The sequence below is a fragment of the Gracilinanus agilis genome, chromosome X, assembly GCF_016433145.1.
Source record: "Gracilinanus agilis isolate LMUSP501 chromosome X, AgileGrace, whole genome shotgun sequence".
NCBI lineage: Eukaryota > Metazoa > Chordata > Mammalia > Didelphimorphia > Didelphidae > Gracilinanus > Gracilinanus agilis.
Window position 1 is genome coordinate 33,560,212 of NC_058136.1, and position 16,110 is coordinate 33,576,321.

At 43.3% G+C, this 16,110-nt stretch overlaps 1 protein-coding gene across 1 annotated transcript in view; it reads right to left on the reverse strand.

Annotated features, from left to right (window-relative positions):
• Positions 1-16,110, reverse strand: part of LOC123253629 (zinc finger protein 208-like) — a 274,976-nt gene that overhangs the window by 184,961 nt on the left and 73,905 nt on the right. Inside the window, exon 4 of the mRNA XM_044682794.1 lies at positions 13,923-13,934. Within this exon, the coding sequence (XP_044538729.1) occupies positions 13,923-13,934 (12 nt within the window). The remainder of the gene's footprint in view (positions 1-13,922; positions 13,935-16,110) is intronic.

Below are 16,110 nucleotides of genomic sequence, written 5' to 3' on the forward strand. Positions count from 1 at the left end.
CTCTCTCTCTCTCTCTCTCTCTCTCTCTCTCTCTCTCTCTCTCTCCCTCCCTTCCTTCCTCCTTCCCTGTCTCTCTCTCCTGTCACTGCTGCACCCTCTCCCCCGCAGTCTCCCCCCTCCTGCTCTGAGTACAGAGCAGGGGCCCAGAGTGGGCACTTAATAAATACTTGTGGGCTGGTTAATGGATACACAAGCTGCCATTAAAGGTAGAACTGCAAATCCCTCGCCCACGCTCCTTTCTGCCTTGAATCCTTTTTATTTTTTATTTTTTTTATTTTTTTGCTTTAAGTCCATAAAGAGGGATGGCAGTCCAGAGTCCATAGATTTAAAGCTACAAGGGACCTCGGAGACCATATGGTTTGACTCTTATTTTACAAAGGGAAAAACTGAGTCACGTTGGGCAAGATCTTTGGACTCCAAATCAGGCACATTTTAGCTCTTTTTAAAGTCAAAAAGAAGATGATCAGAGCTGGCAAGCTTCTATCATTCTTCCTTCTTCACTGGGGAACTCAGGGTTTTCTAGTTAAACAGAGTGACTGGCCTTCAGGAACTGGACCCTTGCAAAGTACTAAACACCAAAAAGGTCTGCTCTGAAGTCAGAAAGCTCCCTTGCCATAAAGCCATTCACCAAGTGATGCTGATGGGCAGTCTAATGGAATAAGAGCGTGTTTCATTCTTTGGACCTAGTGTAGTGCCAGGCATACAGTAGGCACCTACTGAATAGTTGTGGATGTATCTATCTGGAATCATCTGAGTGAATGGCATAGAACAGTAAATGAAACTGATCAGCTCAGTTCAAGGCATGGGATTGGGGGAGGGGAGCGCGCGAGGTTCATTGGGTATACAGGGAGGTATAGGTACACATAGAAATATACAGTAGGTAAGGTTGGGGAAATGGCAGACCTTGGGAATCTAAGAGTATGTGAAAGAGAGCAACATGAAGGGATGATGAAAAGATTCTTTGAAGCCCAGAAGGTCAGGCAAAGGAGTCTGTCCTTTATTTGGGTGACAATGGACAATCATGGAAGTTGTTTGCTTTTATTTTTTTATCAGAGGTAAACATTCCTGTGTATTGGTAGTCTTACATAGCACATACATGGCACATAGTATATAGGTACTTAATAAAGCTGTATTCTTAAAATAAAAAGATTAAATTAAATTAAAATTTTTAATTGTTTTTATATGTAACTGGGAAAATTTTATTTAAAAAAGTATATTGATTGAGGAGGAAGGGGGTCTAGTGATAGATATGTTAAAGAGATATTACACTAATCTAAAGAGGAGGTAGTAAGGGCCTGAATTCTGGCTTGACTGGTATGTCCTTGGGCAGGTCACTTCCTCTCTCTGTGCCTCAGTTTCCTTCCTTGAAAAAGGAAGAGGTTAGACTAGAGAGTCTCTGAGGTCCCTTTCATGTTTAAATCTATGATCCTACAATTCACTAACTATTTATTAAATACTTACTGTGTGTCAACAACTATTTATTAAGCACCTACTATGTGCTAGGCAGTAGGCTAAATGCTAGAGTAGACCACTATGAGATGTTCCTGTGTTAAGGTAGTGGGGGCCACACAAGGTTGAGATCAGATGCAGTCTTGGTCTTGTGGAGCTCACAGGCCAAGGACACGCCACTCCCCCACCAACACACAGCTTTTCCACAAAAGAATACTTGTTAATTGCCAAAAAGAGGTACAAATTGCTTAGTGAAATCAGAAGGGAAGGTAGCAATTTAAGGGTGGAAGGTGAGGTGCTGTGGGGCTGATAAATGCAGTGGGCAGTGATGAAGTAATGGATCCCAACCTTTTCAACTCTAAAGGCTCCTTCTTAGCCTCACATAATTTTGTACCACCTCTGACCCCCTTCCCCCTCCCACTTGGTGGCATCTAGTAGTCAAGAAAACATGGGCCAATATTTGGGACACAGAAGAGGGATTCTTATGGGCCTGGAAATAATTCTGTGGTCTCTACTCCACTTTTATTCCCAGGTACCCAGGCTGCAATTTGACAAACAGAGGTAGGAATCTAGATCTGGTCATCATGCCAAAAACACAAACCACTAAACTCCAAGGGGCATAAAGAAACACTCAATGTCTCCATCTTAAATTCAAGGTACAGTGAAAGCCCATCATGAGAGGGCCTGACATTCTTCAGGTTCAGTTTAGCCACAGGGAAAAAGATGAGCCACAATTAACAAAGGAAAATGGTAACAACTGCTCACATTATTTACCATATTGAGGTCAGGGACAAAGGATATCTCACATGATCCTCACAACAACCCACAGCGGTACATGCTATTCTTTTTTCCATTTTACAAATGAGAGAACTAAGGTCCAGGGAACTCAAGGAACTTGCCCAGGGTCACACAGTTAGTAAATGCCTATGATAGGACTTGAACTCAAGTCTTCCCTATCTCAAGACCAGCATTCAATTCCTTATGCCACTGCCTACAATAGCAGAAGTGACATGGCTGGCTTTCCTAAGAGAAATAGGGTTATTTATCTAGCTATACTTCAAAGGATTGTGCTAGTATTATTTGCCCTTATAAGAGGTATAAGCTAGTGGCAACCAGAAACTTTTCAGGAGAGAAATGCTCCAGCTCTTCGGGGTCTCCGAAGGGCAACTTGGGATAATTAAAATGGGCTGAGTAATTCGTTTATTTTGTTTTTGGAGTCAGAGGATCTAGCTTCAGATCTGGCTCAACTACAGCTTCACTATTACCTGTGTGACCTTAGGCAAGTCACTTTTCTCTGGCTGATATCCTCCAGGGAGGCCCCCATAGTTCAATTTCCTATGAGGGCCTTGTTGCCTTTGGGATTCCTGCAAAGGCAGAGCCCAGGAGAAGTAAGCCTCACTATTACACAAGTCATCCACACTATGGGCTAAAAACTCAGGTGGCTTGAGCCCCGAGCTCTGATGACCACCAGCGAATCAAAAGCAAACGCACGGCTTCATAAAAGGCAAACAGCATCTACTTGTTATGGTTCTTTCATCTGAGACCAAGATAATCAGATGATCACAGAATGTCAAAAAAGAACCCATTAGCTCCCCTTGAGCAGCCAGAGTTATCGCTGTTTAAATCAAATACAACTGTCCTCCTCACTCTGTTCCTTCAGGAAAGCTGCCCATCTAGATAAGCAGTGACTTAGAGAAAACAAATTTTCGGGTCCTTAGAAAAGCAATGAGCGCACCTCCCCCCAACCCCCTGCCACGGCAAAACTGCGCCACCACCCAATACCAAAACAAAAACCTAAAGGAGGCATCCAGACAGAGTACATTGAAAAACATGGCTCACATGGAATAATGCAAAGGGCAATGGATTGGGAGTCAGGAAGATGGACTCCAAACTCTAGAACTGCCATTTACTACCTTTGTGACCTTGAGCAAGCATCTTCTTTTAAAAAGCAAATCCAAAAGCAACACCCCGCTCTCTCCTTTACCTTCTGTCTTTGAATTGAAACAAGTATCAGTTCCAAGGCAGAAGAGTGGTAAAGGCTGGGTAATGGGGGTTAAGTGACTTGCCCAGGGTCACAAAGCTAGGAAATATCTGAGGCTTGATTTGAACCCAGGTCTTGAGCCACCTAGTTGCCCCTTTGAGTGAGCTTCTTCCCATCTCTGAGTCTTAGTTTCCTTCTTTGTAAAATGAGATGGTTAGATTCCCTTCCACCTCTATGTTTATGATCTCGTACATGACCTTGGGTAAGATCTTTTCCCACTATAGGTCTTTGTTTCCTCTTCTGTAAAATGAGAGAGGTAGACTAGAAGCCAATTCCAACTCAAAATCTTAGGTCCAAGACCTGTCACCACTAAGAGTTGTCTTTGCCAAGGTGCTTTCCAGCATGAGGAGGGCTTGCAGGCCTTTGCCCACCTTGAGACCATCGGTACCCTAGGCTGTTGCTCAGTACCTGAACTCCAGCCTCTTTGCATGCTTCAATCACTGTCTTGGTGCCAGTGTAGTTCACTCTATAAAAGAGTTCCTTATTATCAGCTGAGGGTGCTGGCGATGCACAATGGAAAACTGTCTTCACTCCTTTCAGAGCGGGATACAGATCCTGGATGGGCAAGCAAAAGAAAGGGAAAAAGAAAGTCAAGCAGTAGCTCTAGTCTTTTGGTGGCTAGAAAACCCATTCACCTTCTCTGCCTTATATCTTTACTATCACTCTCAAAGGTTGATTGGCATCTAGCTTTGGTCTTAGGGAGAGAGGGGATTTCTCTTTCTTTTTTTGTTCTTCTGAACTTGCCAAAGAACAAAAACCCCTGAACACTTCTACAGACAAAGGAAAGGAGAAAAAGAGAATTGTACACAGAATAGCAAATCTCTCTTACAGAGAGCATGCTTTTCCTTTGAAGTACATAATGAATTCAATGTTAACTTTCAAAGCTATCCTGCTTTTCTGTGTTTCTTTATGGTCTTCTTTCTGTTCTCAACATTCAAAAAAATGCTTTGAAGATCCTTTCCTTTTCTTTCTGGAAGTCCTATTGATAGTCTCTTCTCCCTCCATATTGAAAAAAACAAACCCAAACTCACATAATAAGTACGTATAGTAGAGCAAAATGAATTCCTCCATTGGCTATGTCCAAAAATATATGCCTCATTCAGTACCCTGAGTCTATCACCTGAGAGAGGGCTTTGCTCGAGTCCATGAGAATGAGAAGTCCACGTAGCAGAAATCTCACTAGTTTAGCATGTCCACAATGGGGTATGTACCATGAAAGCCTATCTTTTCAGTGTAATTTTCTACTTTAGTTCAGTGCTCTCTTCATACAATTGTTCTAATAACCAATAAAAAAAAGAGTGTCACATACTTCTACCAGGTAGACATAGACCTTGTTGCTATTTAGTCTATGGCATTTCTGACCACCTGAGGTCCCTAGATAGAGTTGAAAAGCCTGGCCTTTGGGTGCTTCCTCAAGGGATGGCTGCAGAGTTGGGAGGTAACTGGGGGCTTGGGCTTATATGAAAGAGAGGACTGGTAGTGAGTCAGCCCAGAAATAGTTAGCTGAACACTGCCATGGTGGGAAATGCTCTCGATTTTAAGTCATCCAATATTGAGTTCCAATTCCTGATCTGGTACTTATTTATTGCTTGTGTGACTCTGGGCAAATCACCTTCCCTCTCTGGGCCTCAATAATCTTGTCTATAAAATAGGTGTGTGTGTGGGGAGTACTAGGTGATCTCTAAGGTTCCTTCCAGTTCTAAAGCCCATGATATAGGATACAGAAGAGGAACATAGCAGAGTGGAGAGTGAACTTGACCTTAAGTCAGGAAGCCCTGGGTTCAAATTTTACCTCGGATACTCTTCAGTTTCCTCATCTGAAAAAAGGGGATAATAATAATAGCATCTACTTCACAGGGTTGTTGTGGGCATCAATTAAGATAACATACATAAAGTGCTCTGTAAACCTTGAAGAGCTATAGAATATAGGAAGAGCTATAGAATATTAGAAAAATGATGACCAAATAATAATATGGGAAGAGCACCAGTCCCACAATACAATCACTGTTCAGGCTGAGGGTGAGCCTGGGAACATGGAATGCCCATAGATACTTCTCTCAGGCCCCCAGATCATTTTAGGACTCTGGTCTGAATGACTAGGGCCCATAAGTAAGGCTCCAGTTTAAAGAGATCAGTGACGGGGTCACGCTAAGTCTGGGTTACGGTAGCTAAGCAGAAGAAAATAGAGCATTGTCAGGGACTCTAATCCAGCCTGAGCTTGATTTCTTTTATTCACACCTGCCATTACCCTCCCTTGGTATATAGTTTCAGAATTTATATACTCTCACTTTCCTTGACAAAAAAGTCTAGGATACACACTCCCTTGGGGTCTGAAGTGTCTAGGGGCTATGGGAAGAAGCAAAAAGGAGGTACTAGGAACAGACTCCAAAATACAACAGCAGGAGAGGGGAGATAAGATTTAGGGATGGAGCAGGGCAGATCCCTAAACCTAGAGTTGAACTAGCTTCAGGCCTCAGGTTGGGGACCAACAATTAGGTATGGTTTGGAGGCCAAAGAGCAACCAGTAGCCTAGTTTGAGTCAAAACTAAGAAGCTGGTGGTATACCTTGGAGGTGACTAGTTCAGTGCTAGGGCTGAGTCTATTACTGCTCAGAAGAACTCCAATAATTTTCAGACCTCCTGGGGCCCTACCTAGAGAATGAAAGGTCATCAGTTCCAATGTGGCACTGATCCTTTGATACAACAGTATGTTGCTTCTATAAGGGGATCTCCTGAAGTTTAGCCACTTATCCCAACTAAAGGACTTAATATCATTTAGGACTGGGGACCTGAATAGAATGACTCTAAGAAAATTAATTACTAGATCTAAGAAGATCAGTTAAATAATGTCCCCCTGGTTCCTGAGAATCTGGAGTAAGCTACTGGGGTCTTATTGACACAGTACCTTTTTAACGCAGAGATCTCCCAGGAAAAATGTCACATCAGGGTTCTCGAATCCTTGCCGGATGTCAAAAACATTGACCTCGTAGCCTCTGGCCAGCAGCTGTTCAACCAAATGTTGGCCCAAAAATCCAGAGCCCCCGATCACGGTACATTTCTTGGCCTGTGGAAAGAAAAAAGATTATGGAGAGAGGCAGACGGGGATGATAGTGGGCAGCAGTTGCGACATTCAGAACCACTGACCTCTCAGATGTGACTTGGGTTAGTGACCCTACCACCAATGTGGGGAGACAATTTTCCCTCTCATTAGAGGTACAGATGAGATCTGCATTGGTAGGGATTACAGATCCGATGATTCACTGAATTCAGCTCTGGTTGGCTCTGATGAACAAGAGATATGCCATGTTTCCCTGGCAGAATGCATACCCATGGGAGACAGCAGGCAGTTACTCTGAAAGCAGGTGAATTAGCTCTGACGATGACAGTGCCAACGCCAACAGAAGGAGGAAGACATTCTCATTCCTGATTTCTAATGCCTCCCCCGTTCTCCCTTCCTATGCACCTTTATGACAAAGGAAGCTGGCACTCCAACCAGAGTATGCTCTTACAAAAAAAAAAAAAGTAGAAAGCATGGAACCAGTAGTCTTCATAGCAAGGGTACACAGGCATACAGTGGGCTTTCTCCTAAGTGGCTGGGCAACTTTGGACAAGCCATTTGGCCTCTCTGAGCCTCAGTTTACTCATCTTCAAATGGAATGGCATTAACTGAACCTTTATTTCCTGATATTCTAGGGTTGGGGTGAGTATGGATTAATGAGTTAACAGTTGTTCAGTGTTCTGCTATCTATTCAGGTCAGGGGCTTTACTTTTTCCCCTTCTTCTCTTAAAGTTGAAGAGCTAAGCTTATCATATTAGCAAAGCACTCTATTGATTCCATTTGGCTTGGGCAACATCAACAATTTGTCAGCTAAAGTCCAACTCCGAGATTGTTGTCACCGGCGGCTACGTATGAGAGAGGAACCACATACAGAGAGCAAAGATTCTAACTCTGGGAAGAAACTACAGAGTATAAAGCATAGCCCATTCCCCCACTCTATCCCCAGTTGCTTCCCAGAGGCATTTCTCCAAAGCCGCTTTCGAGACCATATCTATGTTTCACTTATCACGTCCAATCCGTCATTTCTTGATCTCACAGCCAGCCAGCAAAGTCAAGTATTGGTAGATGTTGGGGGAGGGAGACTCACAGACTTGAGATAAACTCCACTCCCCACTCTAGAAACGCCAGCTCCTAGTCACTTTGAGTAATGCTTTGATTCTCAACCCTATTTTGTCGCTTATCTCTGAACCGCACCCAACACCTCTGCACAAGAATTATTGACAGGCCCGAGCCCTCTCCAGCACTAGAGCAAGTCTCAGGTTATCAACAGGATTGAGCTGAAAGGGGGACCATTGGAAGGGTTGGGGGGGGGGGGCGGCGAGTTGGGTTTTGTCGATACTCCAAAGCCCCATGTAAGTCAATTTCAGATGGACTAGTCTATGTTTTCACTAGTATTGATAATGGAGAGAGTAGGAGGCTCTCTCACTTTTTCAAAGGGAAATCACCTCTTGACATATCAGGTGCCATCTCAGAATGTTATGCGAGCTCTCTTGCCATGCTACATTATGATGTGATGTTTCATGATCATTATAGGGATTGAGTCCTGAAACCCATTCAAAGAGATTTCTGGGAACAGTCCAAATTCTCTTCTTGTAATGGTATGCTGTGTTGAATATTATTGGAAGCAAGTAGGGGTACTGGCTGGGATTTAGAAATCCATATGCTCTATAGAGAGATTTTCATGGAAATGGCATCTGACCTATAGAGAAAATGGCAACTGTCTTTAAAATAATGGAGAACGCTTTAAACTATGTGTCCAGCAAATGGATATAATGGATACAGAGCACCGCTACTTGCCAAGGCCATGAAGGATGGAACGGACAGGGGGAGTAGGCTTAGATGATAGGAAGAAGCATTGGAGTTAGAAATGAGAGAAAAACCTCCAGATTGAAAACAAAGATTGTGAGCTTCGCAAATGGATTTCTCAGAGAAGCTCTGAGGATTTTCTAAGACACCCATCTTTACAGTTTATCTCACAGCAGTGTAGTTCTAGAGTGGAGAAAATGGACTCGGCAATCTCTGGACATCCCTTTGTATCCCAGAGGTTCTGATTCAGAACATCTTAGCGTAACGGTCAAGTTCTTTTGCTCCTAATGCTAACTCAGCTCTGCCTAGACTGTCCAACATTACTAAGTTTTGGCCATCACATACATAAAGCACTCTGCAGACACAACAACACAATTGAAATACCATCTTGTATTATCAGTTATTATTTCAGATTAAGTCCCTGAAACCCCCTCCTTGGTGGAGGTGATTTCTGCCCACGTTCGTTGGCTTCCTCCGGTTTTTTGGTATTATTTCACTGGTCTCATGGGATCTGAGAGGCAGTGAGAGTGTAGTGGAAAGACCAATGGACTTGAGTCATGAGGACCTGGGGTTGAATCTTGGATCTGACACTCACACACCTGTGTCCCCATGACCAAGTTATTTTACATTTCTGAGTCTCAATAACAACATCATTCATCTCCCAAGATCAAATAAGATAATATATAGAAAGGGCTTTGCCAACCTGAACACCCCACCTAAGTGGTAGTTTTCATTATGATAACCAAGACTCTTCTGCACACATTAGCTATCTCTTTCCCATCACTTTCACCAATATCAAGGCTGACCTTGTCTAATCAGCTGCCATGATGAACGGAAGATACACGCCTCTCCAAATAGGCCAGACACTTATGGAATCCATTGCTCAGCAACACCATTACAACCAAATCCAACTAGGTTGCCATCAGCATTTCCAGGGCCATCATTTGCATCCTCTCCTTGAGACAGCTTTTATGTCCCATTTCTTTAGTGACTCAGTGGCCTTTAGTTCAAAGACAACATGGCCAAATGTTGCCTTGCTCAGGCTGGCCAACTTTTAGTCAATTCTCCTGTCTGCCAGATGTGATCATTATTACATTTTCCCCATTTCTCTCAATTCTTCTTATCAGTACCCTGAGCATTTGACTTCAGACTCGGGCAATGGTAATTTCCTGAACGGCTCTTTCTTCTTTTATTGACTCTCAGAACAGTATCAACTGGCACCAAGCTCATTTTCAGTTATCTTGCCGAACCATCTTTGTCTGGGCCGCTTTCGCCAACCTCTCCTCACAGGCTTGCTGTGAGGAAAGGGCTTTTTAAATCGGAGCTCTCGTTTAACCCTAAAACTGCCTATTTGGCACTGTGCTCTAACTTGTCAGCAACCACAAGTCCTTTCGGAAGTAGGCGGGTACAAAAATTAAAAGAACATCATGGCCTGTCAATATGACTTACAGTGACTTCATCTGACAACATATATACCATTCTGCCCTAATGGACCCCCACCTCTCTGCCAAGAAGAGGAAGAAGAGGGTGGTATATGTCATTATCTGATCTCCAGAACCAGCTATTCACAGTATGGTGTCCTTTGAGTAGTCTTTTCATCTACGTGCCTGAGAGCTGGTTAACTGCTTTATCATCCCAGGGTGTATAGGTCAATGGCCTGCTGAGGTACCCCCCATCCCCTTACCTGCTGCTGGTCACTAATGTTTTCTGCCACTTGTTTTTCTTCAGGCTTGCGCACCATATGCTCACCAATTGTGCTCTCCATTTTCTGTTCAAATATTGGGTCCAGTCTGATGACCAACTTTCTCTTCCTAAAGACAGACAGATGTAGAGACAGACATTGAAACGGTGACAACCCCGAGGCCTTCAAGCACCAGCTCCCTTCAGGTTCCTCAGATAGGGTTTGGGAGAGGGCCTGAGAGAGGATGGCCATCATGCTATGTGTCCCCTCCACCCCCAACACACACACAGACAAACAGACAGACATGGTCCTGGCTGCCCTCACAGACATCAAAGAGCCCTAACCGGACTTGTGAGAACGCTTCATCCTATGCCAGATAAAGAACCTTGCCGAACGATCACAACCCACAAAAGTGCCTTTTATGTGAGATCTCTTTTACAGGGAACGCACGGGATCAACGTAAACCAGGATAAACACTGAAACCACACTTGGTCACCATTGCCAAGGGTAAGAAAGATCTGCCTTGATTAAAAAACTACTTTGAAAGTATCTAAAATTTTACTCAAGTATGCTATGGGTCCAAGTGGATGACCCATGCACAATGCCCCAGGTTGTTTCCATATGTTAACCCAGATCATGGTACAAGAAAATTGATAATTGAGTCTTAGTATCTCATACGAAAAAGAGGGAACCCATGTGTCCACTGGAGGTCTCAAGTCTAATACACTGTCTTCCTATGAGGTCAGAGGAGCAGGTCTTCCCCTCAATAGGCTCAGGAAACACACTAAGAGATCATAATAATGGCCCAGGAGTCAGAGGCCCCAAAAAGAATCCTGGCTCTGCCACATATTTATTGTCTGTGACTTTGGGCAAGTCATTTAAATTTTCTGGGTTTTAGTTTCTTCATTGGGGTTTTACCAGATGACCTCTGAGGTCCCTTCTAGCTCTATAGCTAAATTCCTATGACCCTGAGGACCATCCACAAATTCTACCTGGAAGTCTAGAATGCTGAAGTGCACAAAATAAAGGGATATTTTCATGAATAGTAGTAGTCTGGCTGGGGGGCTTGTAAGTCTTGAGTAAAAAGAAACTGTATTCTCCTGGGTTGTCTCTCTTAATTCTTCTAAGAAGGTCTAGTCAATTAGCTAAAGAAAATTCCAGAAAAACTAAGGATTAAGTTATCCCTTTATGTCCAAAACTGGGAATATCTATATTTGGGATTTATAAAAGGAATTATGATCTCCAAAAACTCCCTGGAAAGCTTTGAGGGGGAGGAGAGTCACTCTGGGTAAAGAGAGGCACAGAATGACCTTAGTTAGACTAAAGTCACCTATAGGCCATGGGGAGTGGCTTTTTCTGTATTAAAAGTCCTTTGTCACTAACCTTTAGGACTCAAACATTTCAAACATTCACTGATAGCAAGGCTAGCTAACTCTAACATTTCTGCCCCCCTCAACAAACAAAACAATACTCTTTATTTTAACCAGAATTTCATTAATAGAAAACTCTTGATAAGGCATATAGGCAACCTTGGCAATGATAACTTCCAGCTTTAAGGGAGTGTTTGGGGCATTCATCAGGTAATCTGTTTACCCAGAGTATATCATATCTAAGTCAGGACTTGAGGCCAAGATATCTGCCCTTCTGGCCTGCAAGGTAGGCCCTCTGCCTGCTCTATTACACTGACACTCTGAACTATTTACATGACCTGAGAAGATCACTCATCTAGAGTTGGGAGGGTCCTTGGAGGGCCATCTGTGCCACTCCCTAGCCCTTCTCATTTTACAAGTGACTTGCCCAAAGTTACACACATATTAAATATCAGAGGCAGAATTTGAAGCCAGGCCCTTAGCCTCTAGAGCCAGTATACTAGGCCTCCCCACTACATGACTCTTTCAGCTAAACTCTGGGAGGGCAACGGGCTGCTTTCTCATTTTGGCAGATCTTCCAGGACCCAGCACAGGACTATGTATACATTAAATATTTGACAAATTTTAGTCAAAGGATTGGGGAATGCTCTGGCCTTTAATCTCACTGATATTGAAAACTCTAGGGTGAAGAAACTCCCCCTATGCAGCCAAAGTAGGCTGCCACCTTCTTTGCACCTTATAGCCTTAGAGAATTGCCCCAGGACACTGAGAAAAAGGGTGACTTACTCAGGGTCACTCGGCCAGGGTGTGTCAAAGGCAGGGCTTGATCCCAGGTCTTCCCGGCTTTGGGTTGGCTCTCCTTTCACTATGCTATGCTGTTTCTGTCAAAGGAACAAATGCTAACTAAGCAGACTTAATGAAATGGCCAAGATCAGAAACAAATATTTGCTCTACAATCTAACTGCCTTATGGGGGAGACTATGTATGTAAGGAAAAAGCACCATATTTAGACCTGAGTTCAAACTCCAGCTCTGGCATTTATTACCCAAGTGACTTTAGGCAAATCACTTCTCCTCTCTGAGCCTTGATTTTGTCAAATCTGTGAAATTGTTTCTTTAAAAAAAATTGGATAACTGTATTTTGACATAATTGGGGTTTCTTTGTAATTCTATATGTTTTATTCTGTGCATTTAAAAATGTGAATCTGAGAAAGGAGTCCATAGGCTTCCCCAGACTTACTAACCAAGAGGTCCAGATCAAACAAAAAAAAAAGGGAAGATGTTCTTCCCTAAAGGGATTCTAATCTCAGGCTCCTTCCTTTCTGACTTTAGTACCTTTGCATTGCTCTCCTGCACGAACTGTAAGTAGCACCCCTCAGCTTGCGGCTCTCCTCCATTTTTATTTTACCCTCCCCCAAACTCTATGACTAGACTAGATTTCTCAATATCTCCAGCTAGTAAAAATCTTCCTTTGGTCATTGAAGGACTCTGGCTGCCAGATATACTATTTTCCCTTTTAAAAAAAAACTTTCACCTCCTGTTTTGTTTCATTTCTAAGACAGAAGAGTGGCAAGGGCTAGGCAATGGAGGTTAAGTGACTTGCCCAGGGTCATCCAGCTAGGATGTGTCTGAGGCCAGGTTTGAACGGAGGACTTCCACTCTCTAGGCCTAGTGCTCCATCCACTGAGCCATCCAAATGCCCCAAATACATCTTTTAAAGGCGGCTTTGTTGTAATGGCTAGAGAGTGTTTTTCCTTTTTTCTTTTTTAAACCTGCCCAGGGGTAGTTTAAAGTTATTGGGTTCTGGTGTACAATGAACACCATTGGCTGTTTTTAATCCAATCAGTGCTTTTCTTCATCATGTCACTTACACACAAAGGGCAGGAAGTCAATCAGACCATCAACAAGTATTTATCAAGTGTCTACTGTGTGCCAGAAAGACCAAGGTTCAAGTTCTCACTCTAACATACTGGCTGTGTGACCCTGGGCAAATGATTTATCCTCTAAGCCCTCTAGGTCAGAGATGTCAAATAAATCTGTTGAGTACTATGGCCTACAGGGATCTCAAGAATGGTTTTGTGGCTCCACATCTGAATTTGTGACACCACGGTTCTCTCTAAACACTAAGTTGCAGAGAAGGTGCTGGGCAGCATTGGTAGTGTTTCCTCCCATGAGAGTTCCCTAAATCAATGAAAGAAAGGCCCAATCCTTATTTCTATCTTACTTATTTTTCTTAAGGAATTAAAGTAAAAGAGTAGAATTCTTATAGAATAGTTTTAATTCTTTTGTACCATTTCATTTAATAAGTATTTTGTGTGATCACAAAACCTTCAAAATAGAAAAAAATTGGGGTATAGACATATGCAGTGGGCCATGCTGGAATTTCTGGAAAGCAAGAAAGTGGGCCAGTCCCACCAAGGTACTTTCATTCTTCTGCTTTTTACCCATCATGTACGAGGGCTAACAGAATGAGAGCCTAAGTATGGTGCTAGCAGCCATGAAATGAAATATTAAGAGACTTAGAAGAAGGCCTTTGGTGCACTGGTCAGATCCTCTTCTTAGAGCACCTCTGGGAAGATGAGAACAAGACTCCCTTAGTATGGCAAGGCATGGCACAGTTGCAATCTGCACTGGTAAATGGAGTGCCCAGAGCCATAACTAGGAATTTTTTTTCTTTTTCTTTTTTTTTTAAACCCTCACCTTCCATCTTGGAGTCAATACTATGTATTGGCTCCAAGGCAGAAGAGAGGTAAGGGGTAGGCAATGTGGGTTAAGTGACTTGCCCAGGGTCACACAGCTAGGAAGTGTCTGAGGCCAGATTTGAACCTGGGACCTCCCGTCTCTAGGTCTGGCTCTCAATCCACTGAGCCACCCAGCTGTCCCACTAGGAATTTTTTGCATTTGAAGTACTATGCATCATGCCCAGAGCAAACAAGTCTTCAGTTGGGGCACAGCAGGGTGAGGCTACTGGGGAACAGGGAAGATCAGGGAGATCAGCCTAGTCTACCACCTGGCAGCTTCCTAGTTTAACTATTCTTGTCAGCTGTTATTTCTATGTTGCTGAAGTGGTCTCTAAATTTGGCACCCGAGGATAAAGACTAGGCTGTCCTAACTTAGTCGTGGCTCTTAGGGCCAATACAGCAACGATAGAAAAATGGTTATTTGTAAAAGCCCACCAATGTGACTTTTTTTGTCCATTAACAAAGAATGTTTCCTTTCGCCAAGACTAGGATTCTTTAATGAAACAGACACAAACTGTGAGATTCCCCTGTTTGGTTTGAGAGAGAAGAGCACTGAAATTCTAATTGATACCAATTGGAAAATGGGAGAGAATAGATATATTTTGTATACAAACATTTTAGAAACGGGTCTATTGTTTAAATCCAGGTCAGCATGTTGTTCCAAGTGTTACTGAGTACGCATTGCTATCCCCCCTAGAATATCTGGTCTGAGCAGTCAAGGCCATATAGCCAGCTACTTTAAGAGTGGCTGCTTATTTGCTTTTGCCCCAAAATGCTGAGGAAACTACAATGTATCTCTCCAAGTGCACCCAGTACCCCTCGTCTGTACATGGCAAAAGGGAAGATGCTGACCAGGCAATTACTTAACCAGTACATCAGAACACATCCCAGAAAGTCCAGCTCTGCTAGTGAGAGCCCCAAGAGCCAACATCTCCCAATTAAATGAGCTACCTGAAGTGGAACAGACAATCTAGCTCGGTCTTAACCACTTCCTGGAATCAGTCCCCCTCCCTTTCCCCCACATCCAAGTCCCAAAGACTGCAGCTGGCCTTGGAACTAGGAAAGACCAATGGCCTTCCAGCACATGACGTAATCCCCTCATTTATAGATAGAGGCCTCAGGGTCAGAACAACATATGACATAATTCTATCGACAATCTCTTCCACTCAAACATCTAAGACAGTATTGCGATTTGTGGCCTATGTTTGCTTGGGGTCCATCCAGACCTGTGATCTTTTAAAATCGGTGTACGGATTTTCCAATGAGGAAATTTCTACCCCTGACGCAGAATGGCAAGCAGATCACTTGTAATTATGGTCTTAAAGAGATGCCCAGGTAGCACAATGGAAGAGTGTTAGGCTTGGAGTCGGGAGGGCCTGGGTTCAAATCTGTTAGACACTTTCTAGCTGGGTGACCATGGGCAAGTCACTTAACCCCAACTATTTTGGAACCAATACTTTGTATTGATTCTAACACAGATGGTAAGGGTTAAAAAAAAGAGCTGCCTAGGTCCTGAGAAGATAAGTGACTTGTCCCAAGTCTGAGTAACAACAACAGGTAGAACTTGAACCCAAGGCTTCCTGACTCCAAGGCTGGTCCTCTAGTCACTGTGCCTTGCTGTATCTCTAGATACTCCATACTTCATCTTAGTATTTATTTAGTATTTATATTTAGTAGCTGTGGCCAAAGACTTCATTGTCTTGTGGTCAACCCGGTGCCGAGCCTCTGAACCTAGAAAGGGAGGTCTTCAGAACACACAGAAACATACAGAATATATTGCGTGCACACACAGACACAACACATTAGGCGCACATATGTTCTACATTGCCAGGCCCTCTGTCAGCTGGTCAACACCTGCCAGATCTTATCTCCCATCCCCTAACTCCCATTAATGTGGCTTTTGAGAACTTAGGATCATAATAAGATACAGGAGGAAAGTGAGGGGGAGAGAGGGAGGGAGAGAGGG